A 27,377-nucleotide genomic window follows, 5' to 3' on the forward strand; every position below is an offset into this window, starting at 1 on the left:
GCTGCAAGGGCTATCTTCAGATCCACGTGCCTCTGCTTCGTCACCTGCAAAATGGGCTTCACGTCCAAATGTCATTGTGTTTAATATTACAACAGTGGCCCGATCTCGATTACTCTTTGGTGGGAGTGGTGACAGATGTCCCTCTTAACACTGACAACGTTAGGAACAATCATGAGGCAAGATGAAATGGCTGCCGGCTTTCTGTCCCTTGCACTCACATAGGCCACAACTGCTCTCTTCACAAGTATTCTCCTAGATGTGTATGTTTGCAATTTTTTTGGCTCCCGTCGCACACCCACAGCTGCTGGCCTCGAGCGGGTCGCCGCCTCCGGGCTAACCCGGCGCCTTTTCCCCTTCGGGGCCACGATTTACCAGCAGCCGGGCTCACCCCCTGCCTTTCCCCCTTCGGGGCCACGATTTACCAGCAGCCGGGCGGCACCAGCGCCGCTGCTCAGCAGAGCAGCCCCTTCCCGCTCTACCCTCCCGCGGGGAGCCCGCCCGGCCCAGCCCGGCCCGGCCCGGCGCCCCCGAGGGTTCCCCTCAGCCCGGCCCTCCCGGCCCGGCGGCCCGCCCGCGGGGAGCCGTCCCTCCCCGGCCGGGGTGGGGCCTGGACGTCGTTGCCGCCGCGGAGCGACGGCAGCTGCAGCTGGAGGCGACCACGGGCAGGTCCCGCATATAACCCGGCCGCTCTGCCCAGGGCGGGCCGCACTGCTTCTCGCCGCCGGGGGACGGCGCTCAGCTTCCGCGGCAGCTCGGCCATGGCTCGGCGCCTTAGCCCTTGCGAGCTAGTTCCCGGGAGCCGCTGAGCTGCCGCGCCTCGGACGGACCGAGCCGGCCGTGAATCTGCGGCTTCATCCTCCAGCCTCCTTCCTTCTCGCTGCTGCTCCTTTCCGCTCCGCCTGCAGAAGCCCCGCTCGGCGGCGAAGGGACTTTCCCGCCCGTGTGTGCATAAAGCCTGATTTTCCCTTCCCTCGCTGCACCGCGATTGCACGTCCCGTCCCCCCCCCCCCAACCCCCGCCTCCTCCTTTCGGGCCAGGAGGGCTCGCACCCCTTCTCCGCCGCTCTCCCCGCCAGCCGCCCGCCGAGGATGCGGGTGTCGCTGCTGAGCTCGTTGCTCCTGCTCTCCCTCAGCTGCTGCCCGGGCGCCGCGGAGCTCTCGGCGGCCCGAGCCAAGTGCCCGACCCGCTGCGATGTCTCCAAGTGCCCCAGCCCCAGCTGCCCCAGCGGCTACGTCCCCGACCGCTGCAACTGCTGCCTCATCTGCGCCGCGGGAGAGGGGGACTCCTGCGGCCGCAAAGAGGACCCACCCTGCGGGGACAGCCTCGACTGCCGCTACCCCATGGGCAAGCGCTTCGCCAAGGGAGTCTGCCAGTGCAAGCTCAGCGCCCAGGTGTGCGGCAGCGACGGCCGGACCTACGACAACATCTGCCAGCTGAAGGCGGTGAGCCGCAAGGCGCTGCAGCACGGCCTGCCCGCCGTCGCCCAGGTCCAGAAGGGAGCCTGTGAATCGGGTAGGAGCATGGCGGGGACTGCCTGCGAGGGGGGGGGACGGCATCCTGGGGCAGAGGGTGGCGGTTGGGTGGCAACAGGGTGCGATAGGAGAAGTTGTGGGAAGACCAGGTGGTTCCAGGGACCGTAAGGGGCAACAAGGTCAAGGCACCTTGCCTCGCTGCCAGTGGTCACTGCGATGTGGGTAAGGGGTGCTCAGGTCCTTTCTGAACAGCAAAAATCCCGCTCGCTGATCCTCTGTCTGGGCTAGAGGAATCAGCTGAGGTTTGGGAAGTTTTCCCCTCGGTAGCGTGGCTGTGGACACTTCGGTGTTGTGCACGTCGCTGCCGCTGCACTCCCATGAGCAGGAGGCAAAACGCGCTTGACAGCACGGAAGCGGGCTCGGTGGAGGGCATTAGGCTGTCAGAGCAGGGCAGGGGGCACTTCTTAAGCCCCTTCTGATTGCCCCTTACCACGGCCGGGCGTGCTGGCAGGGAAGCAGTACAAACTTGCTCTCGTGCTGCCATGGCTGCGTTTGTTACGTAGCATCGGTACTCGCTGTTGAGGTGTGTCGGTGGCATCGCCCGGGCAGGTTGCGCTGCAGATCGGTTGCACCATGGCCCACACAAGCAGAGTGGGGCCCGGGAGCCCTTGTGCTCAGGGGCCTTCCCTGGTACTGTGTGGGAGCTGAACTGGATTCACCTGACAGGCATCTCTAGGCAGAAAAAGCCTCTTAAAGCCATGTAGCTAAAACAGGGCAGAAAAAGCACCAAGTAGTATATAGCCACCTAAAATGTAGTCTTTTGCCTGTTTTGTTTTCTTTTCACAAGAATTTTTATAGTCTTGTAGAGTATAAATTGGGAGAAAAATGCCTGAGAACTTCCTTTACAGTTTAAAATATTGACACTCAGGATATCAAGTGGTCTTCTATTTGCAGTAACGTATTAAGGCCTCTGCTCGGATATTGTGATACACTATGGCAACTTCAGGCTTGATGGTTTAACTTCAGAAAGTTTAGTAATCACTTAAATTGGTATTTTTTTTTTAGTATTAAAATGGGTCACTTTATGGAAGTGTTAATGCTGCTAATTTCATATACTTACTGATAGGTTATCTTAAGGGCTTGCTTCTGCTACCTTTCTCATAGTGTTCCTCGAAAGAAAAGTCATATGCGTAATGGAGTTTTAAATCATGCATTAGTGTTTCCATTATGTCAGGTGAACCACTGACCATCCTGTTTGTACACAGAGAGCAAACTTCCCAAAATTATTGGGAGGGGTCAAAGGGAAAGGGCTACTGTTGTAGCCTTTCTGTGAATAGGAGACCTTTCATATATCCTGCTCTTGAGAGAAGGTAAACTGTGGTGCAGCGAGGGAGGAGGTCAAATGGTATTTCTGGAGTTCCTTTAGGGGTATCTTGTCAGAACCAAGAATTGCTCCAAATGCCAGCCTGGAGCCGCAGTGATAAGTCTCTCCAGTATTTTGTAGTCATAAATTGCTGTTTGCTTGTTTCTTTTCACATCAGCATCCATTAGCTTTAGTACTCCCAATACTTAGTTGGAACTGATCCACATGAAATAATTAGAATGTTTAACCAAAATGAGTGAGCTAGCTTGAATCTAAGGGCTTACTGAGTACTTGGGGTTTGGTATATATGACATTTTCTTTAAGGTATCCTCCTGAATCTGCTGTTAACAGGCTTAGGAATTTGGAGCTGTGAGGTAGAGGTAACATTTTTTTTTTTTTCAAGAACTATTTTAGTGTTCATTTTATTTTTTGTCCCAGAAAACCTCGGCCTAGATTAAGCATCTGGTTCTCTGTCAAGTTTTAAATTTTTTTATTCAATTCTACAGCTGCACAAACTGAAGCTCAAAGAAACCAAGTGTCTTGCCCAAGGTCAGACTGAGTTGGTGGTTGAGCCAGGAATAGAACTCAATTATGGTATTTTTTTTATTTTTTTTTTAAACAATAACATGCGATGGCTATAATGAGAGGTTTAGAAGAAAGTCAACAGTTTAAAATTACTGTTGAGTTTTTCTCTTTTCCCTGTTCTTGAAAGAAATCTGGCCTCAGATGACTCAGAGTTTGAAGGGCTAAGCTAGTTATGAAGTAAATCCAGTTTTACTTAACCATACATATATTAAAACAATCTCAGATAACGGTGGCCTTACACAGTGTGACTTAGGCCATTTTCAGAACGTGCAATGACCCTGAGGAGCAGTTTTTGAAATGTCTACTGCTGTCCATTTCCAGTTATTTATGTTGATGGTAAATTAGATTCTGGCTGTGATAAACCAAGATAGTCTGAGAAAATTTAGCTGTGGTTTCCTAGTGACAAAAGTCTGGTGAACAAGGATGCATGAAAAAGGAGTAGTAAAGGTTGCAGGAAGGAAGGGAAGGAACAGGTGCTGAGGATGACTGAATGATAATTCCAAAAGTGACAGAATTTATAATATTTTTTTGTCTTGTTGAAGTCTTGGATTAGCTTGAAGAACATCATGCCAGATTGCAAGTTCTAGATGTGTACTAGTGTACTAAAGGGAGTGTGTACTGCATGGAGATGCAGGAACTCTATTATTGATGTTCTTCAATATGCTTATGTCCTGAAAGCTATTACTCGTACAGTTAGCCTTGTGCATCTGAGCAGACCCATGGTCCTCTCTGAAATACTAATCAGAACAGTCTGTAGAACTCCTAGGCAAATTTTAACTATATGCTATAAATATTTTTTTTTTCTTCTTCAACACTAGATACCTTAATATATGAGAATTTTCTGAAGCAGCTAGCTTTTTCCTACCTTCTGTCACCTGCTGTGAGAAAGACAAGCTATTACAGGCTAGTGCATAAGTAATGGTATAAACATTTATGGAGGGAACCTCTTTAATCAAAGACCCATTCTTACAGAGCCCATTTTCTTACTGCAGCAAATTTAAAGTTTAACAATGCCACATATCGATCTATTAAAGTGTCACATTCCTCACTCAAATGATTCACACGGTTACCTGCAATCTACAGCAAATTTATGTCAGACTCTTTCTTTCACAAAGTGCTGTTTATGATCTCTCACTGCAACTTTCTTAGTACAGTTAATAATTCCCTGCAATGTTATTTTGCTAATGGCTTTTGTGAAGACAGTTCAGATGTCAAAAGATTTGTATTTTCTCACCTGGGATGTGAAAGCAAAAAAAAAATTTTTTTAAAAATATGGGTGCTTGTCAGCACAGCAAGGAAAACTAAAAGATTGATTAGAAAACCTTTGAGAAAAGAATTTCCAGAGGACAAGTACATTGGCTTTGACACCAATTCTTTGCAGGGTTCTGCTTGAGAATGTCTGTCCTCTGCATTGTTTAACTGAAGTCACTCTCAGAAAGTGGTCGCGATGTAAAGTCTCACCCACGTCAGTCAAATCGTTGCAAGATACAGGCCTAAAAGTTCAGTTCCCTAAAATAAATGTTTGAAGTATGGTTAATGCATGAGCAGAGTCATTTTACGCAGGTTTACATGAGTTGTTTGGAGTGTGCCTGTACATAACCTTGAAGATACAGACGAGCAACTGAGGATATCCTTACTTGCATTTCTGAGAGATTGGCCCAGTAAGAGATACTGAAGTCTCCTACTGGTTTTGTCATCAAAGCCTTACAGCTGCCTTCAGCTGTATTTAGGGAAATGCACTGCAAGGTACTGGCTAGAAATACAAATTCTAGTCATATTCCTTTACTGTTTGTTTTCCTTATGTCTGAGTTTGTTTTGAGGTCCTGCAGATGAGGATAAATATTGTACAGTGTTTGGTATGTAGTTCAGAGTATAGCACCTCACTGCTTTGTATAGGATAACTAACAGGAAAGAGATGTTCTCATTGCGTCTCCTTCTGTGAGTCACTTGGGAAGGAGGAATAACAAACATCTGAAGTCAGTGAGGCAGTGAGGTGTCTGTGCTGGAAGGCTTGTGCTAGCCTGTCTCCATCTGACTGTTGTGATTGCTGTGCTGCACAATAAAGCCACTTCGGTGTTGGTTCACCAAATTGTTTTCATCTGTTCACGGTAGACATCCATTGTATAAACAAGTTGCCTGAACCATAATGTGGCATTAAACTCACCAAGGCTTTATGGTCAGTGCACAGCTATGCGACTTGATCTTAATGCTGAATTCATCAGAAAACCTGCCCATGAACCTATATTTCCAGCAGATGTTTCTGTTTTTTAAGCAGAGACTTTATAATCTTTTATTTGTCTTTCATTTCTTTCCATGAAAGCACAGTAGGGACAGTGTTTATCCCTGGTGATCAGATCTGCCAGGTTGCAGTCCTCCCTTAGACATAATAATTTTGCTGAACACACAGATCTTTTCTGAAGCTGGTTTTAGAAGGGAGATGGGGAACAGCCTTAAAAGAATGAGATTCCCAGGCTCACAAGTTCTTAACGAATATAAAATTGTGGATTTTAATACAGTGTATTGTCTTTAAGAAGGCATTGAATATAATTTGATTTAATTCTACAGGGAGTAAGTTGGCAGATATTCAAAAACTTTCAGTCTTTTGCAGCTGTAAATTAGTCTAGGTTTATTATCTTCAGTGAGATTATGATGATTTATTTCTGCTGATTTTTTTTTTTTTCCAATTCTCTTCATACTGTGTTAACTCTACAAATTTGTTGGAGTTGTTCCTGATTTACAGCAGTGTTAATGAGATTGGAATGGGTCTGTTGTCTCTGCGAGGAAGTAAATAAAACACTATTAAATGAACTCATATCATGTAGAGGACAATGCTATCTAGGCAAAGTCCTAAGTTTATAATAAAGATACTTCTACCTGACAGGCACTTAGCTTTAGCCATATAGTTGGAGCCCATAGAACTGCAGATGTAAAATTGCATTTTACAAATAGGCTGAACATTTTTAGCTCCAGTTTATGCACTTACATCCAAATCTGGATTTTGAGTGTTCTGTGAGAGGAGCTGGAGAGCTTCTGAAAATCTAATCACTTAATTCAAATGATAGGATGGAAGTTCAGATCTGTTGAAAATCTGGTTGATTTGTGGCTACGAAGCAGACTGGGAAAATCTAGTTCTTTTGATTAAGAAATGTGTAGACAGCTAAAGACTCATAGAATATAAATTTGATTTTGCTTCAAGTACAACCTGGTTGCAACACCTTTTGATATTTTGGTTATACAACAGATGGTTAATTGGATTAAATTATGGCTTTTTGCCAAGATAAATTAGTTTTGGTTAGTGTGAGGTGATTTTGAACATGCAGTAATAACATGGAAAACAATGGATGCTACTGAGACCTTTGAAAAAATATGTAGCAAATCTCAGTAGGTCAATAGGGCAAAATACACAAAGCTGCTGTAAACTCAGAGCTATTACATTCACAGTCCAGCAGAGGTCTGAGGGCTGCGTGAAACTCTGCAAGACAGCAAAAGTATCTGGGGGGACAGGAGATAAGTTTTTACTGTTTCAGTAGTAACAGTAGCAGCAGCTAGTGTCTACCAACTAAGGCAAATTAAAGGATAGACTGAAAGTCTGACATAAAGCCCTGATTCTAATACTACTACAGTTATAACACTTCTTTTCAGGGTGACCTTACACAACTTCTGCAATGTTGGATGTTGCTTCCTTCTTCAGTTTCTCAGGTTGTCATTTCTCCCTTTTAAAGTATATTGAAAACTTCTGGTGAAAACAAACAGTTTAATAATTATGCACTAAAATGTTGTTAATAATAAACAACATTTCAGTTCCCTTAAATAGGGCAGTATGTGTGAGAGTAAATGTTAGTTTGCACTTGCATCTTCCAAGTCCACAGTCTGAGTTCCTGGCATGTCATATAATGTATTAAAAGGTTCTTATCACTCCCAGCTTGGAGAAAATTATTCAAATAGACGAGTTTTGATGAAGGCATCTCAACTTTGTAAGACAGTTTTCACCAGTATTTAGTTCCCATCAAACAATAATAAGAACAGCTCATCTCTAATCAGTACAGTAGATCTTCAGCTACACCTTTCTTACAAAGTTTGCATGTCTGTTATTTTTAATCCTCCTTTGCATCAGATTTCCCTTTAATATATAGTGCAGATTTGAATTTATTTTTAGGTTTGAGTATTCTTGTCTTCTGACCCAAGCAGATTGGTTCTAGATTTCTGCTCAGATTGAGCAGTGCTTTCACTGTGGTATGGAAAGAAGACAAGCTTTCCTTCAGTTTTACAGTCTCCATGTTGCTGCGTTTTATTTTCTTCAGCTCTTCCTATGTTTGCATTCATCTGCTATCTCCTTCAGACTTTTTCTCTCTGCCTACCCCAAATCTTACCTGGAAAGCCACAGCCACCCATGCTGTTTCCCTGGTGGCTAGTCAGGAGTGGTGCAAAACTGAGTTCTTTGGCAGGCACCCTACTCTGCTTTTGTCTATGTGCAGTGCTGTGACAATTTGATGTGGGCATAAGAGTTCAGCACTCAGCAGATGCAAAGGGATTTAGTTGCCCTGACTCACATAGTCTATGCTCGTTTGCACCAACTGAAAGCCTGCATTCACCATGCTCTTTCCCCACAATTCTATGCTAGTTCATCAGCTGAGGGGCTAGCCAACTGTCTTTCATAGATGCTTAGTCATTTCTGTTAAGATGAATGGGATGATGTTATATCCTTTCAATGAACACTGCTGTATATGCAAGCATTCAAAGTCACGTTAGTAGACTTTAAAGGATATCCTGCATAATCAGGCAAGCTGCTTGTGAACTGAAGGTAAGATAAATCTTCAGTGGCCCAGTAAGCAAAATAAATAACAGTATGTTGTGCTTACATTTGGCTGTCCTCTGTGATTTTTGTTTGCAGTGTCTCTTTTAAACTAAGTACTGAAACAAGCATATTCAATTGGTTAGAGGGATTTTTGGGGGTGTGTGAGAATGTACATAAAAATAATAGATTGAATCTAGTCCTGCCAAGTTGTTTCTTCTGTTTATACTGTATTGTATAAATCTAGCTTGCTAAACATAAGCATGGTTTCTTTCCCCTCAGAAGTAAATCCCATGTCCAGTAACAGGAAAAAACTCGGACTTCTACAGAAAAATGCCTAATTGTCTTGATCTGGGCTTCTTCAATACTTTTTTCTTTGGTACCAGTGTTGGGTCCATTCCATAAGTTCCTGTCTTTGCGTCGGGCCTTTTGGATACTGTGGTAATGTAAGGCCTGCCACTTTCTGAATTTCTAGGTCTTTTAACACTTTATTGTGAAAGCTTACTGAGATACTATAAGACCTATAAAAACTAGTTCTCTGCAACCCACTATCTTATGGATTCGTTCAAAGAATAGAATAGATCAGTGAGACATCTTTTTTGTAAATAGTTTAGAGTCCATTGTGCTGTAATCTTCATATTCATCCCAAGTAATTTACAAGTTACAGGGTTTAATAATTTTGTGGTTTCAGCTCAAACGGAAACTGAGCACCACATAGCTGCTCACTCCCTCTTTCCTCCCCAGCACTGGTAAGGAGAAAATAAAGCGAAAGGCTCAGGATTCAAGGTAAGGACATGTAGGGATGAATCACCCATTACGGTCACAGACAAAAGACAAGACTTCCTAGGGAAAGAAAAAAAGAACACAAATTTAATACAGACACCAGCACCACCACTTAACAGAGTAGGACAGTGAGAAGCATTACCACATCTTAAAAACACCTTCCCCTACTCCTCCCTTCCTCCCAGACTCAGCTTTGCTCCCAATATCTCTACCTCCTTCCCCCAATGGTGTAGGCAGTCAGTGCTGCTGCTTCTTCTGTCTCAAACCCAGGACAAATGGTCAGTAAAACACCTGTAGATAAGGATTGGTGAAAATGATCTTTGACTTAAGAACTACACAGACTACCAAAATACTCTCTTTTCTATCATTCCTTTTTGTGAGATGCCTCCTACCTACTTTTAAAGACTTGGGTAAAGAGCAGCTGATGAATGAAAAGTATATGTTTTCAAAAGACAGAATCTGTATCTGGACTCATTACCATGTTGCGTAATCTAGAACCCTTAAGATCAGGCGATGACTTGGTATGCAAGAGCTATGTTAGAGCAAGTTCATCATTCAATATGTGTTGAACTTTGAGCAAATCATGATGGTGTGAAGCATCACTTCTGAAGAGCTGATACTGTTTACAAATTAGAACATCTCCCTCCTGACTAAATGGCAGAAAAAGAATTGTATTTATTGGGATAAACAGTGTGCTGTTGCACCAGATCTGAAAAAAGCCAAAAACGTTATTGCTGTATCTGATTACAACTCACTTACTCCTTTCCCTAGATCCCATAGTTCATTTCAAAGCTGTGAACATGGATTGATATTTGAGTGTGGTGATATGTTCCCTAACATATGTTCGACATATGTGGTGATATGTCCCCATGTATTATGGATTGCAGAAAGTATGACATTCTAGCACAAGCAGTATTACTACTTTGTGATGTTGCAATGTTAGAATCCAGGATGTTGTGACATTAGAAACCAGGATGCTGTGGGCATTTTTCCCTCACTAAGATCCTAATTCCACAGAACTATATTCAGTATTCGTAAATGCTGTGTATAGTGCTGTTTAATGTAGTACTGCACCAACTTTTATCAGAGCACTTAGCGTTTAGTAATCTATTGCTATGCCCAGCTGCTTATGACAGCTTAAATGTGAATCTGCAAAACTTTCTAGGTGCAAAGGTTATAATTTACAGCAGGTTTTTAATGTGTCTACATCAAAAAATCCTAACGGGTTCTAAATGCAATTCCCAAATACTGCAGCTATATTACTCCGCACTTATTAGACCACATCTAGAATGCTGCATCCAGTTTTGGACTCCTGGTACAAGAAAGGCATTGGGAACAGGAGTGAGTTCAGGAGAAGGTCTTGAGGATGGTTCGGGTGGCTGGACAATACCTCCTGTGAGTAGAAGCTGAGGACACTGGAATTGTTCAGCCTGGAGAAGAAAAAGCTTCAGGTGGACCTAACAGCAGCATTCCTGTACTCGTGAGGAAGTTATCAGGAAGATGGAGCCAGGCTCTTTTCAGTGTTGCATAGTGAGAGGATAAGAGACAATGGGCATGAGTTGAAACGTGAGTCTTAACAAGAGAGGTTCAGACTAGATGTAAGAAGAACTTTTACCTCATGGAGGACAATGAAGCAGTGGGAGAAGTTTCCCAGAGTTTCTGGAATCTCCATCCTTGGAGGTTTCCAAGTCTCAACCGGACAGAGCCTCTGAGCAACCTGGCCTGCCTTTGTAGATGACCCAGCTTTGAGTAGGAGGTTGGACAAGAGACCTTCTGAGGTCCCTTCCAACCTGACTTACCCTATGACTCTGTGTATTTTGGATAATAATTAGTTGTTGTCCTGAGATAAATACTCCAGACGAGGCTTGAAGACTTTCCGAAAAGTCAAATAACTTAGTCAAGTGATGCTGATGTTTAATTTTGTCAGGATCAAGCAAAATGCTGGATAAGTTTTGAACCATCTTAATGACTGATTCCTTTTCCAATTCCAGTTTAGAAACTATTCCAGTAGGAGAAACAGACCAATTCCAAGCATACTTATCTCACCTGCATGGTATAAAAGAGTATTGTCTTATTAACATATCCAATTCTTTCTGCTAGTATAGGTCACCTACAGTCCAGCAGCCCAAGATACAAATTCAACTTCATAGCAGATGTGGTGGAAAAGATTGCACCTGCAGTTGTGCACATTGAACTTTTCCTCAGGTAACACTTTCAATTCTTCGTGTTCTAATTGCATTAACGAAGGTCTAGAAAGATTTTTCCAGTGTAGTAACTTTCAGTTTGAATTCTCAAAGTTCACAAAATACTCTGAAACCTTGCAGCAGACTCATTTGTCTGTTTTGTTCCTGTTCATTTGTGTGTTTTGTTTCTGTTTAGTAGATTCGTTTTATTGGGCTTACAGGCTTTACAGTACTTTACAATACATAGTCTGCCATAAAATAAGTTTATCTCATCTTTGGAGGTCTCTTCAGCCTTGACTAAAATGTGTTGCTTGTTGGATTTTTATTATCTCAGTTTAAAAAAAAAAAAAAAAGTCCAGAGGGTAAGATGGAAAACATATCTCCTTGTTGCTTTTTCTACTTTCGGTGAGATGTGGTTTTATTTTGGCAGGGAAAATACTAAGAAGTAGCATGTTGACCAGATGTAACCTGTCTAAACACGGAAATTATTTCTGATAGGAAAAAAATGTACTAAATTTGCTGACCAACACATACCGATATTCAGTGTACTGAAGCTGGAGCTGAGGCAACAAGTTTAACACCGTGTGCTCAAAGCAACCTGGGAGGCAGATTTAACACTGAGTGCTCAAACCAACCTGCTGTCAGAACAGATCACTACAAATATTATATGCACTCCATTACCTGAATACCTCTCTGCTTGAAGAACTCTCATTTTTCATAGGCTTAAGAATTTCCTGGAGAATTTTTATAGGCTTTTTTAATACACAAAATGGAGATAATAAAGTTTTCTAAGACATGGCTTTATGCACATGATGATTGGTCTTTTGAGAGACTGTTACAGTTGAAGATGTTTAAGGTCTTCACATACGTGGTTAAGATCATTTGTTCTTTCCCTATAAGTAAATGTTTGTCCAGCAGCCAGCTGGGTGCTAATTCTGATACTGTCTTCTGCCTGGGATTGTCTCCAGTTCTTTACTACTGAATATCCCAGAACTTTCAAACAATTTCCTAATAAGGGCCACATCTTGGGAGAAATAAGAATTCATGGACTTTTTCTCATCTTCTGCTGCTCAGCCACTTTCTGTTTCCCTAACAAATATAAGGTCGTTACAGCGGTCGTTCATAGAGAAAAGTCGTAATACTTTAAACAGTTTATAAAGTCTTTTAACTGTCTGTACTGCAGCAAGTGTTGTTTCCTACCAATTTTTAACTATTTTTAGTGTTTTTCATTTCTCTTCTTTCATATCCCCAGTCCTTTTGGTTTCCAGACATGCTTTTTCCTGCCAGTCCACACTTGGGCTTCATGATTTCCTGAGACATCCCCTCTTCCTCTACTCCTCTGTCCAGCTCCAAGGTTCCTTCTTCTACCTTTGTCCTGTTAGGGGATCAGTCCCTTTGTCAGCCCTACTGTTTCCTGTCATCATTTTCTTCCTATATAGGAGCAGCAACTGGTGGGATCAGGTGGGCTCCTCCTTCTTCCCTTTTTCTCACCTAGTTTCTTTGCCAGGAAGCCTATAAAGATAGACTTGGAAACCAAGGGAAAAGTACCCTGGGGGTTGTCTGAAAACCTCTGTTCCTATCTTTCTGGTTGACTAAAAGTGGTCACAATTTTCAGAACAGGATCCTTTCTTTGTCATTTTTTTTTTTTTAATTCAGTTTTTGCAAGGGTTGCAACATTGGTCATCAAATGTTTTGTTATTTCTTGAGGTGAAAGGTGGTAAATGATTTCTAATGTAATCTCTTAAGTTATGCTTCTCTTAGGAGTTACAATTACTTGCTTTTTCTACAGGCACCCTCTCTTTGGTCGAAATGTCCCACTTTCCAGTGGATCTGGGTTTATTATGTCTGATTCTGGTCTAATTGTGACCAATGCCCACGTGGTGTCAAGCACCAATGCTATATCAGGGAGACAACAATTGAAAGTGCAGCTACAGAATGGAGATACCTATGAAGCAACCATCAAAGACATTGACAAGAAATCTGACATTGCAACAATAAAGATTCACCCTAAGGTGAGTGGCATAAACAGATGAATGAATTAATTTGGGAACCCTATTTCAGTTTCATTTAGTACAGAAAAAGTAATTGGCTGGATTATATGTTTAGGTATTCCTTGGAAATATATCGGGGGAAAACAACGTACTGAAATACAGGCCTGGAAATTTTTCAGATCTTAGAATTATATTACTTTGTCTTCTGTTCTAGAACTGCTAAAAATGAAGGAAAAAATGTGCAGCTCAGTTAATATGTGGCCATATCCTGCTATCTTTACCTGAAGTCCTAGGCTACTTCGGCCAATCCTTCTAACTTTGTGCCAGTACATGGATGGCAAGGTGGTATATAGTGTAGGGAGAGCAGCAGGCTGGTCAGCTGCTAATTTGTGTGCTGTTTTGAGGAAGAAGAGGGGACAAATGGGGAAATCCATTTATGAATCTTGATGTTTTTTTTTTTTCTGGAGGAAATTGCCAGGTACTACTGCTAGCAGTTTTGTTTCTGAAGACAGTTTAACGCAGTAACACCCTGCAGTATACTAATTTTACCTGGCATAAGTTTTGGGTATATGATAGTGAGTGGCTCTTCGATTACTGTAATGGGAAGTGTAAGTTCTAACTTTTTGTTAGTTTTTGATCTTTCCAGTCAGGTTATTTTCAGGTATAGACTAATGCTAATTTCTTTCTTTATGTGTTTATTTAAGAAAAAACTACCGGTATTGTTACTGGGACACTCTGCTGATCTGAGGCCAGGAGAATTTGTGGTGGCAATCGGAAGTCCGTTTGCCTTACAGAACACTGTGACAACAGGTATTGTCAGCACCGCTCAGCGGGATGGCAAAGAACTTGGCCTGCGGGACTCGGATATGGATTACATTCAGACAGATGCTATTATCAATGTAAGTACTAGGTATGTGAGGAGCTAAGCTTCACAGTTTTGGGACCTTGAAATCCCCGCCTATTCAGCAGGGAAGTGTGTGCTCTGAAAGATAAATCTACTAAATAAAATCAGCTTTGTTTAAAATCAGTGATAGGCTCTTCTTTTTATAAAAGACTATGCAGTGTCTGTAAGTTGTATTCAGGCATTAGTGCTGTGAAAAGTATGATAAATAAAACTACCCTCTTTGAGGTTGTCTGTGAAGATGTTACGTATGACAGATCCTTCTAATTGCATAGATCTTGTGCAGTAACACATGGATGTATAGATCAGCAGTAAATCAACACATTTCTCTGCTTGTTTAGTTGATCTGGCCAAGCAAGCTGTAGAATAAAGCCAAAGTTTCTTTCATCTCCATGCATTAGAACCAAAGGGAGTTGTCATGTTGATAGTATCTGCTTCAATTTAATGACAGGACACCCAGGTAAGAATTTAAGAGGAGGACTGGGTTTTTTTGTTGTTCTTGTTTTCCCTTTGCACATCGCATACTCCAAGTAAGACTCTAGATGTAAAATAACATGAAGTTTGAGATACAGTTTGGAGTTAAGGGTCCTAACACTGCGTGCTATATAGAAAGACATGAAAATAATGTCCCTTCAGAGCAGCTTAGAGGGATCCAAAGAGCTTAAGTCAAGTCCTTGGGTGTGTATATAACTTGTACTGATTCTAAAAACAGCACTGCACGCATATCCTAGGTAGAAAACGGCCTGAAATTTTATGGCTTAAACTGTTATACTTTGAAAGGAAAATATTTTCAGAATTTATTTACTGGACCTCTGTGTCAAATTTGGCATAACAAGTCATAATGCTTTGAGTTTTACATGCAAAGCACTTCACAAATGTTTATCGTCACAGACTTATCAAGAGAAATTGTATGGGGAAAAAAAGGTAATTCCTTTTTGTGCTAAGATACAACATTAAAAAAAGCAAGATTTTTCAAACAGCTTCTATGTGATCCAGGAGCTGAACCTCTTAAATTTAATTGGAATTACACTATTCAGTTGTCTAAGGAGAATAGGAAAGCTAATGCAGAATGGGTTACTTGGGAGCACACACTGAATTGGTGGCAGAGGAAGAATTAGAACATGGTATTCTTGACTTCACGCCTATATGCATTCCTCAAAATCAAACTGCTTCCTTGTATACACTTAGGCATTCACTGCCCTCAGAAGCTAATGAGCAAGTTTAGACAAGGATAGCAGAGTGTGTCAGATAATGCTAGACCAAATGGAATAGTGATAGCAGAGGAGGTAAGGAAAATGACAATATATTTGAATTGCTTTGCCATCAGAGACCACAAAATATGAAGATAGTCACTGGCACAGGGATGCTTTGTGCTTAGCTAATGCATTAGTTTTCTCTTGAGAATGGGAGGAGTTTGAGAGCTGGTCTAGTCAGAGCATTCCTGTGGCTCAGCCAAGACTTTCCTACAAGAATGTGCATTCAGCTGCCTTCTGAGAAATGCTAGGACGGCGGGAACATGGGGCAGGAGAAAACAGGCCCATACATTCCTAAATGGAGCTATACTGCATGTGCTGAAGTTCCTTCATTACCACATCCTTCAAGCAGAGGACAAATTAATGAAAAATGATATGCTGAGGAAGGCTGAAAAATTATTATCTTGGTTCCTTTGTGTCAGTCAGACATAAAAATCAAATGTGTAGCCTCTGATCACTGAAAAGACATAATGTAAGAAACTGATCTCTTTGTTTCAACTTGAACTTCAAAGCTATTTTAAATCTTTAATGTCTGTTTTATTTTTCTGAGAATCTGTAAGGTTTGCCCAGTGCTATCTAAGTGTAAACAGTTTATATGGCTCATGTTGCTGTCATGCATCACTTAGCTTTTGTTTCTTTTGAGTAGTAAGTTGCTGCTCTTGGCTGTTCAGTAGACCTACTTGAAAACTCTGTCCTCAGTCAAAAACAAGCTTGTTGAACCAACATGAGGATGGACAAAAAACTTCTCCAACTCTAATTTCCTGTAGTCCTGTTGGATGTTTTCTTTAAAGGCCTTTAGGTATTAGGCAATTTTGGACTGCTCAGAGCTGCTACATGCCCTCCCTAGAGAGGGTTTCATGTCTGTGGTTACTAAATCAACCCTTACGTAGTACCTACCCCATACCAGTATGCTGTGATTAAACATGTAAAGAACTGTGTTCTTTTCTGGTGGAGAGTAAGAGAGAATGACAGTGTTACAAACCAAAGTGATCAGTAGAACTACTTAAGAACTGTATGTGCACCTCACTGAAACGAAACTTTACATAGCAATTAATTATTTCAAAACCTTGTTCTGACAGTCTTTAGAATAATCTAAATACTCATTTTAACTATTTAATGATTCTTCTTAAATTTAGGGTCTAACTATTTGGAGTGGTAAGTTGCTGCTCCTAACTTAAGGTCTGTTTCTGAAAAGAAAATAATCTAATCATAAGCAGTATGAACAGAGAGGGTAAGACCTACCTATAATCTTCTGTGATCAATATTGTGTCCTTCAGTGCTGCCTAAGAAACAACCTGCTGTCTTGCATTTACTTACAAAGAAAATACTGTTTGGAATTAAAATTACATTTCCTACAGTGAAGCACCAATTTATTGTTTCCTTATGTCATTTTTACAGTACGGCAACTCTGGAGGACCTCTAGTTAATCTGGTAAGTCCAAGTGACTTGATTTTTGGTTTGTTTGTTTCAAGAGCTAGTTTGAAAGAAGTGAGAGAATTTTATTTTAAAAGATTCATAGGTCAAACCAGCTTCCAGTCATTCAAGCTAGTGGTAGGCAGATACCCTCAAGCTAATATGAACTATGCAAATTAGGTCTCAGTTCATACACCATTGAACAACATTTCCCCATAGAGCAGAGGAAATTTTACACAGCAGTGAGGAAAATGGGATCTGGTAGGAGCAGTTATGCACATTCACACTGTGAAACCTGGGATGCATGACAGAGGTGGGACCTGGTTAATTCACACAACTGATTTTAAATAGATTGCTTTAAAACAGCACTGATTTTGCAGGTCAGTGAATTGCAGCTGTAGTGGTAGTACTGACTCCACTGCTTGTTCAGCAGAGGGAATCTCTTGCTGAGTGGTGGGATGGACCTTGGATGAACAAACTGTACTGTATCTCTTTGGCCATCACAGTTAAATGTGAAAAGGATTGTGAATCAGAGCCCAGATCCTCCCTTATAAGTAATGTTTATTTCATGGGTGATTAGAACAGTTTCTTGCACCAGATTTTAACATGAAATACTAGGCAGTGAGCTGAACCCTATCATAGGAGCAAATTAATTGGGTGCTGTCTCTCAACAGGATGGTGAAGTGATTGGGATTAACACCTTGAAGGTCACAGCTGGAATTTCTTTTGCTATTCCGTCAGACCGCATCACTCAGTTTCTCACAGAGTCGCTTGACAAACAAAGTAAAGGTAAGGTCTGCAAGAAACAGTGATGTTTTCCAGTTATTACCATGATTTGTTGGTGAAGTGCCAAAAGACACAGATCTGGGATTCTGTTGCTGAAAAGAGCATCATTATTTTACAGTATAGAATACCATAGGCTTGGAAATAGAAAACAACTTCACAGAAGTGGGAGAGATGTTTTATTACTCAAACCCCCAAAGAGTAGACAGTATCTGGGAAAGAGGGCCTTTGAGGACAGTGAGGACAAAAATGAGTCATTACAGTCTCAAATGATCTTGAGAACAGATGGTGACTTGTTTAAGGAGTCTCATCCACCTCTTTCACATAGTGTCCAAGCAAAAAGGAAATTAAGGTGTGCTGTGGAGAACAAGGTAAAAAGTTAAAACACTTGTCCACAGATGAATTGTAGTATGTGCGCTTTCAGTGGCTGATCTTTATTTTGCTATGGTCATCAATGTCAGTGCTATATAACTGGATATTGTGATAGACTCTCAGACCCTGGTGGAAGAAGAGCTGTATGCTGATTCCTGAAGAAATACATGGGAAAAGCGGGTAGACGTAGAAAAAAAGAAAGGCTTTTGCACCTAAGAGCATTATAAATACATATATATATGTATGTATATATATATATACACACACCAGCAACTGAAAACTGCAGTACTCTGAACTTTATGTGCCTGCCTAGTATCTGTCACACTGTACAAGGTGTCGTACTACGTGCTGCACAGCCAAAGCTGATCTAGTAATGCTTCATCCAGGCCAAACCTTTCTTTCTCTTTTGCTTGCCAATTTATCTGTCCACACCCTATTCATCTTGTATCATGACTGTTGGCTGCTGCTTCTCTTGAATCTTTTTGATATTAATCTTGTCTTCTAGTGAGTTCATCCAGTTGCTGATGCCAGGGTTGTTTCCCTATACTCTGTCCTCTCAGTGTTCTCTCAAGATACTGTTACTTCAGAAACTTCCCTTAAAGTTACACATCTGATCACATATTTGAGACCATCACAATTCTGATGGGTCCCCTCATCTGTGTTTTGCTGAATTCCCTAGTTTAGATTGGTTTTACTTGTTGATTGGGGAAGGAGTTGATGAAAAAAGTTATTAATTATGTGCTGAAAAGTACATTTCATAGTAGCTGACAATTTCATTTCAGCCAACACATCAAAAAAACTATTCACCCAGGTTACTTACTGTTTGTTGCCTTCTGAGAGAAGCAGATCTCTATTATTGCTGATGTTACCCTTCAGAACCAAACTGCTCATGTCAAAACATGGAAGAGCAATGGCTCACCCTGCAGGCATGGCTCTAGAGGCGTGGACACAAGCTTTGTGCTGAATGCCCACCGACTGCCAGGGGGCTCCTGGTAAATCAGGCTGGAAAGTCAGTGAAGACTAAAGATGCCACCACTGAAATCAGCCACCTTGCTCCTTCAGGCACCTTTACCTCCAGGGAACAATGAACCTGCTGAGCCTGGCTGGAGGGCATAGAGATAACTCTGCCTATGGAACCCTAAGAAAAAATAATAATGAAAGATTCAAGTTTACTTACTCCTAGCATTAGTCTGACCATACCCCAGGCACAGGCAATTGTAATTTTTTGTTTTGTTTTGTTTTTTTACTTCTCTGAAGTTTCTCTTGTACTTTTGCTGCAGGCAGGATAGTCATTTAAAGCATAGAGAATTAAATGCATAGAGAAGGATCCTTTCTAGGAGATATTTTCACAATATTTGAGACTTAGTTTGTATGTTTTAGGCCTTTAGCAATAGTTTTCAGGTATGTTGTATAGGCATTATTTCTTCACATAAGGAATTTATGTAAGCAGAATTTCTAGGATGTTTTTATCATGTTTTCTTTAGCTCCAGTTATGTTTCAGTATTTTCAGTGGGATCCGCCCTTATGGTAGAATTAGGTCATAGAAATAAGTTTAAGGTTATTACCATTTTGCTCTAAATACCATATTGCCTGAAGATGATAAAATTCCCGTAGGAAGCTGCTCTTTCCAGATTTACTCTGGCATATAGGAGATACTGAGAATATTGTTTTATAAGGTTGACCTTACCCTTTTAAATCTCAGTTGATCAGATAACTACCAGTTTTATATAGAAGATGTATTTTTGAAGTCCCATCCATTGTATACAACTGCAAATATATGATCTACTGAAGTACAGGAGTGGAGAGGGGGGGAAAAGGAGGAGAGGACTGCGTTTGAATGAATTATTTGCATTGATTATTATTATCTAAACATTCTGTATTACCTAATGCATGGGTAGTACATAGTACCACCTAATGTATTTTGACCAAAGATTTATCACACACTGTGTAGAGTGTGTGGTAATTTATTTTTTGAATGGTCTGAAAGCCTTTGCTCATTTTGGATTTATCAGTATTAATGTTAACCTACTTCTATAGTTAGGAATTCCTAAACTGATGTATGAAGTTAAGTCTCTCCATCTACATCTTAGTTTTAATCATCTGTGAATTCTGTCTCTACCTCTGGAAGCTATCTATGTACTTAAGCGTTGACTGATACATTTTTTTATTTGTGTCTTTTTGTTAGCATCCCATAGGAATTTCTATTTCAATCTTGGGTCTGCCATCTATTCCTAGTTTAGACTTGAGCAGAACAGTAAAGCTAGAAGGTGTTCAAACATGTATTCTATAGGACAGAAGACAGTAAGTTAGCAATTTGACAAAATATTACAGAGAAAATCCAACCTAAGAGGTCGTATAATGTTTACAGAAAAGTGAATAAACCTAGTTTCAGATGGGTGAGGAGAAATGGGGGAGTTCTGCATTGGCCATGCCAAACAAGTCAGTTATATGTATACTTATTTACCTTCCCAGAACACGTTATTAGTTGTGTTGAAACAGTATGCTTATCCTTGTATTTATATGATTATTACTGATAATAATTACCAAAAGTCATGAGGGCTTTCTGAGCATACATTCAGTCTAATTAAATTCAGCTATGCAATTTATATGGAAGGTACACTGCCCATAATTCAGCATTATAGACGAGAGCTGTTTTTGTGGTTTCTGTTTGGCAGTGGAATATCTTAAACACTTTCAGGACTGCTCATGCAATCTGCAAGACAATCTAAGTGCTTAAGGAGCGAGCAGAGAAGTAGGAATTTTTCCTGCCACCTCAATAAAAAGTGCAGGATTTGTTTCTTCACTCAGATCTTGATAATATCCTGGCCCCACTGAAATCAACTGCAGTGGGGATACTCATGTGCCAGTTACTCATGCCTATGAGAGTTTGAGTACCTGACCCCTTAATTTGGATTTATCAGTTCTTTTTGCCACAGTTTATAAGCCATAAATACTTCTGCCTTCAGCTTATGTCTAGCTGTCTGATTTGTACCTCTACTGTTACAAGCACCAATAAAAAAAGAAAAATAGCAAAAGTTTTCCTTGTTGTGGAACAGAAATCTCTGTAAATAGTGAACTGCTTCTAGATACGTGGGGTCAGCTGCTTGTGTCTTTCTATTATCACAAAACAGATTCAAGTTTAAACTAATGGTTGAGGCTGGTTTACTTGACTTTGTATCACTGGAATCTGTTTAATCTGGCCTGGTGTTTACAAAATTGATAGGCAATTTGAACATCTCTGTCTGCTGAGCTCTGCTCTAGCTTTAAGCTGCAACGGTTTCACATTTGTTCAACCTTACTGTTCCAACATGTTAACCTTCTTTTAACTACTGCTGAGACTTCACCCTGGTGACATGCTTCTTAGATTTATGAGCTCACTTTATTCCAGTTCTCTTCATTATTTTTTCTTCTGCTTCATGATTACACAAATTTCCAGAATGACAAATTTTGAGACTTTTTATTCACAGAGCAGAAGTAATATGACAGTGGTAGTTCCAGGTGCCTCATACTGTTCTGCCAGTGTGACTGAATCCTGGCGTCAAAATGGGATGATAAACACTACGACATCCTTTGGGATGATAAAACACTACAACTAGTTGTCTGTGCCTATTCAGTCTCTGCTGATACTTGTAATAAACTGGACAATTATATTCCCTCTAATCATTGTTGATGAAAAATTTGATTTTTTTTGTGTAAGATGTTTGATTTGGTTAAATTTGAACGGAATAGATTTTTGCAGAGCAAATGGTCTGCAGTTTCTTTACCTGTATTCTGACACACAAAATGGCTGGGGACTGGGAAGGGGAGGAATCTAGACTACTGCTAAAATAAGCCTACTACTGTTAGAATATAAACTGCTACTTCCAGTGTGTCAGATTTATTGTGGAGAGAGGGCAGAAGGTGATTTTGAATTTTAGTGCATGTACAGGGGTGAAATTATACTCAAGGTGCCCAAAGATGAAGGTGGAATGAGACTTTTATTTGTTAATAAGTCTGCAGTTACCAGATTATTTGTTTCCAAAAACCTTATTTTCACATGTATCACTAGCCACTGGGGAAATAACTCCCTTTTAGGTCAGCTGCATTTCTGCTGTGGTTTTTCATTCTTGCTCAATCTTCTCCTTGCTGTTTTGTTTCTTCCAGTTCAATTTCTTTTGTCCCTTCTTTCATTTTTGATTTTTCTCTCACGTAAACATTCCAAACTCAGCCTGTAGAGCATACTTCGTGCTTCTGCCCATTTCTGCATCACGCAGGCAATGACCAGCAACAAACTGTTTGGTACAGACAGTAAGTAAATTGTCACCAGAGAGTCTGTCATCTCTGTGTCTCGTAAAGAAAACTTCATCATTTAACTGTCCACATTTCAGGGACGGGGGGATTATTTTCAGGTGGGAGAGTTATCAAGTTTGGATATTTTTAAAAAGTGAAAACATAGATTTATGCCATGTAGACTAGAGAAGCACTATGAGAGCACTAGTTCATGGCCATGCCAAAAGCTTTTGAGATTTTAATTTTGATTAATTGGACTTTTTCATGACACTCTGCTAAAGCTGATTTTGATCTCATTAGTTTCAATTTAAAATGCAGGAAACCCAGAATATTTCAGGGAAAAGCAGGGATGACAGTTACAGATGTAAGGTTGTTCAGAGTGTAGTAAACCAGTGTTTAGTAGTTGAGACTTTCACTGACTCTAATGGGAATATTGGACATGCATAAGATTCAGGACTAATTCCTTTACTTGGGACTGTTTTTCTTGGGAAGAGTAAGAGTTCAAGGAGACTCTGTACATCTCCTTTTCAAACTTTTTCTTCACGTGAAAACATGGAGGAGCTTGAACGAACTGTGAAGTAGTTATGCTGGAACAAGTAAGGGGAAATATTGTTTCACACTGGATATAACTAACTTCTGAAGCACTTACTTCAGGAAGTCATCAAACTGCATTTTTTTCAACAGACAGCTGTGCAATATCATGACTACTAAAAGCCAACTACAGAAATGTGTTGCTGTTCCTAAAGGAGTGAATTTTCACCATTTAAAATTCTGTAGAGTCCTGGCTAAGGTCTATACGTTTTATAAAAACTTGCTTTTTAATTTTTTGGGGGTAGAATAACAAGCCATATGTATTAGAAGCAGTGTGCATCTTTTGCTTCTGCTTTGTCTGAAAGGTAGAAATTTTAATTTCTTTAAATCCCATTTCTACATTTTAATGAGAACACCATATGATTAAATTGTCTTGACCAGTTTCAGATTAAATGGTGGTTATGAAATTTTTCATTTACTGAAGTTATGTGATACTAGATCACAGAAATTTTCCTGAATTTCCTGAAGGAAAACTCTTATGGAATGTAAATGAGCTTCTCTCTTACCCTCACTTGCAGGGAGAGGGTTTGTCATTCTATACACCAAGGCTAACCAAAATTTAAAAATAACCTCAGTGTAAATGTGTATGATTTCTGTTTGGTTTTGTTAAAAGCTGATACATCCTGTTTTAATTGACAGGTATTTTTGGTCATCAAAGTAGTTATTTTTGTCAATGCTTGCTTACATTTCTTAAATATCCTCTATGTTATTTTCAGATGGGAAGAAACGTTTCATTGGCATCAGAATGCTGACAATAACACCTGCGTAAGTATATCAGGAAGGTAATCTGTATGATCATGCATACAGAATGTGGTCAGTAGTGGTTCAGAACTTCATCGTTCAGCTGTCATTACAAACCTCAGGGAATCCAGAAATGTGTGTTAGCTTCTATGAAGCTTGCAAACATTTTAATGATATTGATCAAATATATGTTCTGAAACCTGGAAAATCACTGTTGATTATTCTCTAAATACTGATAACAGAGGATGTCCTGTTGATAGCTGAGGGCAATTAGGAAGAACCTGAATACTAGTTTTGGTTCTTGACAAGGATGCCTTGGAGTTACACTAGGTTTTAGGTGACATTTAAACAAGCTACTGCTTTCAGGTGACCGTGAGTGCCAAGGACAGATTTGCTGCCTGAGGGTTTGGCAGTAGTTTTATCAGTGCCAGTGGAGGCCACACGATGTGAGTTTGTTGCCTAATGGTTAATGGGAAAGAAAGTAGTTGCTAAAGTGCAGAACTAAAGCTTCATGCCTCCATGTTGACAAAGCCAGAATACAGCCAACCTTCTCCAGTTCTTTACTGTCTTTTCTCTCTCACGTTGCTTTGTGTCTTGCTGTTACCTGGATGTATTCTGGGATAATAAATGAGGGCTCTTAAGCTTGTGTTTTTTCCCAGCAGTAGGCATGTTTCCAATGTGGCAGTAGACTACAAAATTAAACAAGACAATTTCCAGCTGGGGTTTTAGTATAGCCACCTTTGTTTATTGAGTTACACTCTTGCAGTCCTCCCCAAAGGGTCAGATCCTCAGCTGGAATGAATCAGTGTAATGGCATTAACATCACTGAGCTGCCACTGATGGAGAGAAACTCAGAATGTTTCTCTGGATAATTGTGAAGTGAACAGAATGTGAGATTTTACTGCTTTTGTGGTGTCTAATGAATCAGTGTACAATGTTTCCAGGTCTATTTTCAGGGAAAGTAATTCCCTTGGTGTGTTTGCCTTAGTCACTTAATTGTTAGCTTCCTCAGTACAAAATCAAATGAAGTGAAGCTGTGTGCAGCCATTTTGTCTTGCTTTCCATCTGAGGGACAACAGGTTTTAATGGCAGACAGCAGAGTATTCCATCAGTAGTTTAAAATCCTTTCTTTCTAGAAATGGGTTTTAACCCATACTGTACACAGACCTGAAATGATGTTGTCTCCTCAGAAATTAGAGGATGTTTTAAGAGTCTCTATATTGCAGCTGGTTCCTGTCTTCTTTATTTAGAAAGGGCTGCACAAATAATTCCTCAAAACTTGAGGAAGCTGAAGTTTCCATGGAAAACTCACAGCTCTGATCTATCTGATGACTGAAGTTATCAAAAGCTATATTGTTCTAGATAAAGACAAGAATGACTTGCAAAATAGAAGAAACAAAATTGTTAGAAAACTTCTGCCCCATCACCAGAATTAATTCTTTGGGGCAGGAATGTCTTTTGTCCCTGTACGGCACCTAGGGCAGAGTGCTACTGTCCCTGCACTCTTCTACAGTGCCCTCTGTGCTAATGCTACAAACAGCAAAAGTCAAGTTCTTGCAGATGTACAAAGACCATTAAATATAGCATGCTTTGCACAGGTAAGTAGTTTTAACTCTCTTAAAATCTGTGTTACTTGTTTTAATCTAAATTCAAATCCCCTACATTCTCTTCACAAGAACAAGGGGCAAACAATTAACATTCATTTTTAATCACAAAGTAATTGAGAATAAATAAATAATAACTGTTGAATGGTACTGCTTTTGTAGTAGAATCAAATGCTATATAATTTTGTTCTTCTTTTAGCTTGGTGGAAGAACTGAAACACAGTAACGCTGATTTTCCTGATGTCAGAAGTGGAATTTATGTACATGAAGTTGTTCCAAACTCACCTTCTCATAGGTATGTAGAGAATATTATTTTCTTCACCATAAATATATACTCCAAATAGATGCTACTAGGTAATGTTTCTGTTTATGTTCAAGTACTTCTTCATACCAGTCTTGATTTGTATTTAAAGAATTAAAAATTGTGCATTTAGATTTAAAAACAAAACAAAACAAAGTTTAAATATTTGTGCTAAGATTATACTGGAATCTACAAAAGTGGAATATTTCAATAGCAGAACTTTTTAAATGACATTATGAAACATTAGAGGTGTGCAAATTTAAAGAACACCACAAATACAATGAACCAAATTTTGTTTTTGAAAAGTATGTTGAATGTTAATAAATAGAAACTTGGATTGAGTTTAAACAGGAAACAGGATCGCATTCACATAAGAGACTGTCAGAGCTATTATTTGTGACAGTGCTTTATGTTAGAAGAAGAGATTGTTTTACAGAGCAGTTGGAAAATAAATAAGACGCTTCTAAAAATTACTTTAGGAATTAAGAAAATGCAAAGGCAATAAAAGCAGCTCTTCTGGATTACATTTGTACAGTAAGGGAGAAATAATTTACCTGTATTTCAGTTGATACACTTTGCTAGTCTTGAAATTTTGAGAGTGGTTTTATTTCCAATGCTTGAAATACATACTGAAGAGATAAAAACACGTCCTAGAAAGTGGATGGAGTGGAGTGAGTCAGTCATGGCTAAAAGTCTTTTCTATCTCTCCTTTGATGTAGTTTTGTGGAAGACAGAAAGCTAGACTACTTTTACTGTTGGTGTGTTTTTGCTGTTTTAGAAGAAAATCCTCAGTGAAATGATGCAAGCCTGATTTTGCATTTAGCCAGTACTACTGATTATTCTTCCGCAGTCAGAAGAGTGGAATTTCCTTTCAATGGAAACTAAAACAAGTAAAAATTTATCAAGTCAGCCAAAGAGGTGGCAAATAGGTTTTATACTTTTTCTCTGCATAGTAGGCATACTTACTACCTTTTTCTTCTTCTCTTTGCAGAGGAGGGATCCAAGATGGAGATATCATTGTTAAAGTCAATGGGCGTCCTTTGATGACTTCCAGTGACCTGCAAGAGGCTGTGATGAATGAATCACCTCTACTACTTGAAGTTAGAAGAGGAAATGATGACTTGCTATTTAACATTGAGCCTGAAGTTGTCATGTAAATAGAATTGAGGAAGCTCTCACCATAATTAAACTCACTTATTCTGGAACACTAGATACCTCCTTTACAGCTACAGTAATTACACTTCCTGTTGACTAATGACAAGGTGGACTAACTTAATTGCCTGAGCCATTTCTGTACATAGTAGCTAGAATGAATTCAGTTATGCCGTCTATATAAGATTTAAGTTTCAAAGAAATTTAAGAGCTCTGTTCTGGGGAGGGGGAGGAGGAGGAGGAAAACAAATTTGGGGTAGCTGGTAAAAATGGGGTCCACTTACAGATCCTGCAGATTCGGACTGGATTCAGTTCTGCGTTTTGAAAGACCAAAATACTACTGGAAGTGAGGGAAACATGCCAAAAGGGGAAATTACTCTTAAACTGCAGCAGAACCAAGCTATTGCAATTCACAATTGAGCTTTTTTTTTTTTTTTTTTTTTTTTTTTGTAACTTTTTCAGTGTGAAACTAGTATTGGTAAAGCTTGTATTTGTTCTTAGTGCTCCTGTGCTACATGTCAATGCAGGTAGATTAAATCTGTAAATATCGAAAGGAGCAAAAATGGTATCAGGCTACAGAGTGTTACACCTAGGTCATGCGATTTTTGGAATATAGTAAATGATTCTTATAGAATTAATGCATTATTATATATAAATCAAAACGATGTGCTGAACAAAATTAAGTTTGAGAAAGTGCACAGTTTTTAAAGAATTTGATACAACTTAGTTTTGCATTTTACTGGTAAGCTTTGCTGTAAAATTGTTACACTACTTTGGCTTGTACTGTGTATGTTTCTACTGTAAGGAGATTAAAGTTTACACAAATAA

At 40.0% G+C, this 27,377-nt stretch overlaps 1 protein-coding gene across 1 annotated transcript; it reads left to right on the plus strand.

Annotated features, from left to right (window-relative positions):
- Positions 1–635: 635 nt before the first annotated feature.
- Positions 636–27,377, plus strand: HTRA3 (HtrA serine peptidase 3). Its single transcript, XM_032984554.2, has 9 exons — positions 636–1,512; positions 11,101–11,200; positions 12,968–13,190; positions 13,874–14,068; positions 16,722–16,754; positions 17,411–17,525; positions 23,468–23,516; positions 25,296–25,391; positions 26,389–27,377. The coding sequence occupies exons 1-9, from the start codon at positions 1,089–1,091 to the stop codon at positions 26,552–26,554; spliced, it is 1,401 nt and encodes a 466-aa protein (XP_032840445.1). The 5' UTR covers positions 636–1,088; the 3' UTR covers positions 26,555–27,377.

This window comes from Tyto alba, unplaced genomic scaffold (genome assembly GCF_018691265.1).
Source record: "Tyto alba isolate M040663 unplaced genomic scaffold, T.alba_DEE_v4.0 Super-Scaffold_6, whole genome shotgun sequence".
NCBI classification, from domain to species: Eukaryota; Metazoa; Chordata; class Aves; order Strigiformes; family Tytonidae; genus Tyto; species Tyto alba.

Bases quoted from the DNA above. Each gene is read 5' to 3' on its own strand.
- HTRA3 (XM_032984554.2), top strand. From the start codon at position 1,089: ATGCGGGTGTCGCTGCTGAGCTCGTTGCTCCTGCTCTCCCTCAGCTGC. The intron at 17,526-23,467 runs GTAAGGTCTGCA...TGTTATTTTCAG, and splicing joins GCTTGACAAACAAAGTAAAG to ATGGGAAGAAACGTTTCATT. The intron at 23,517-25,295 runs GTAAGTATATCA...TTCTTCTTTTAG, and splicing joins ATGCTGACAATAACACCTGC to CTTGGTGGAAGAACTGAAAC.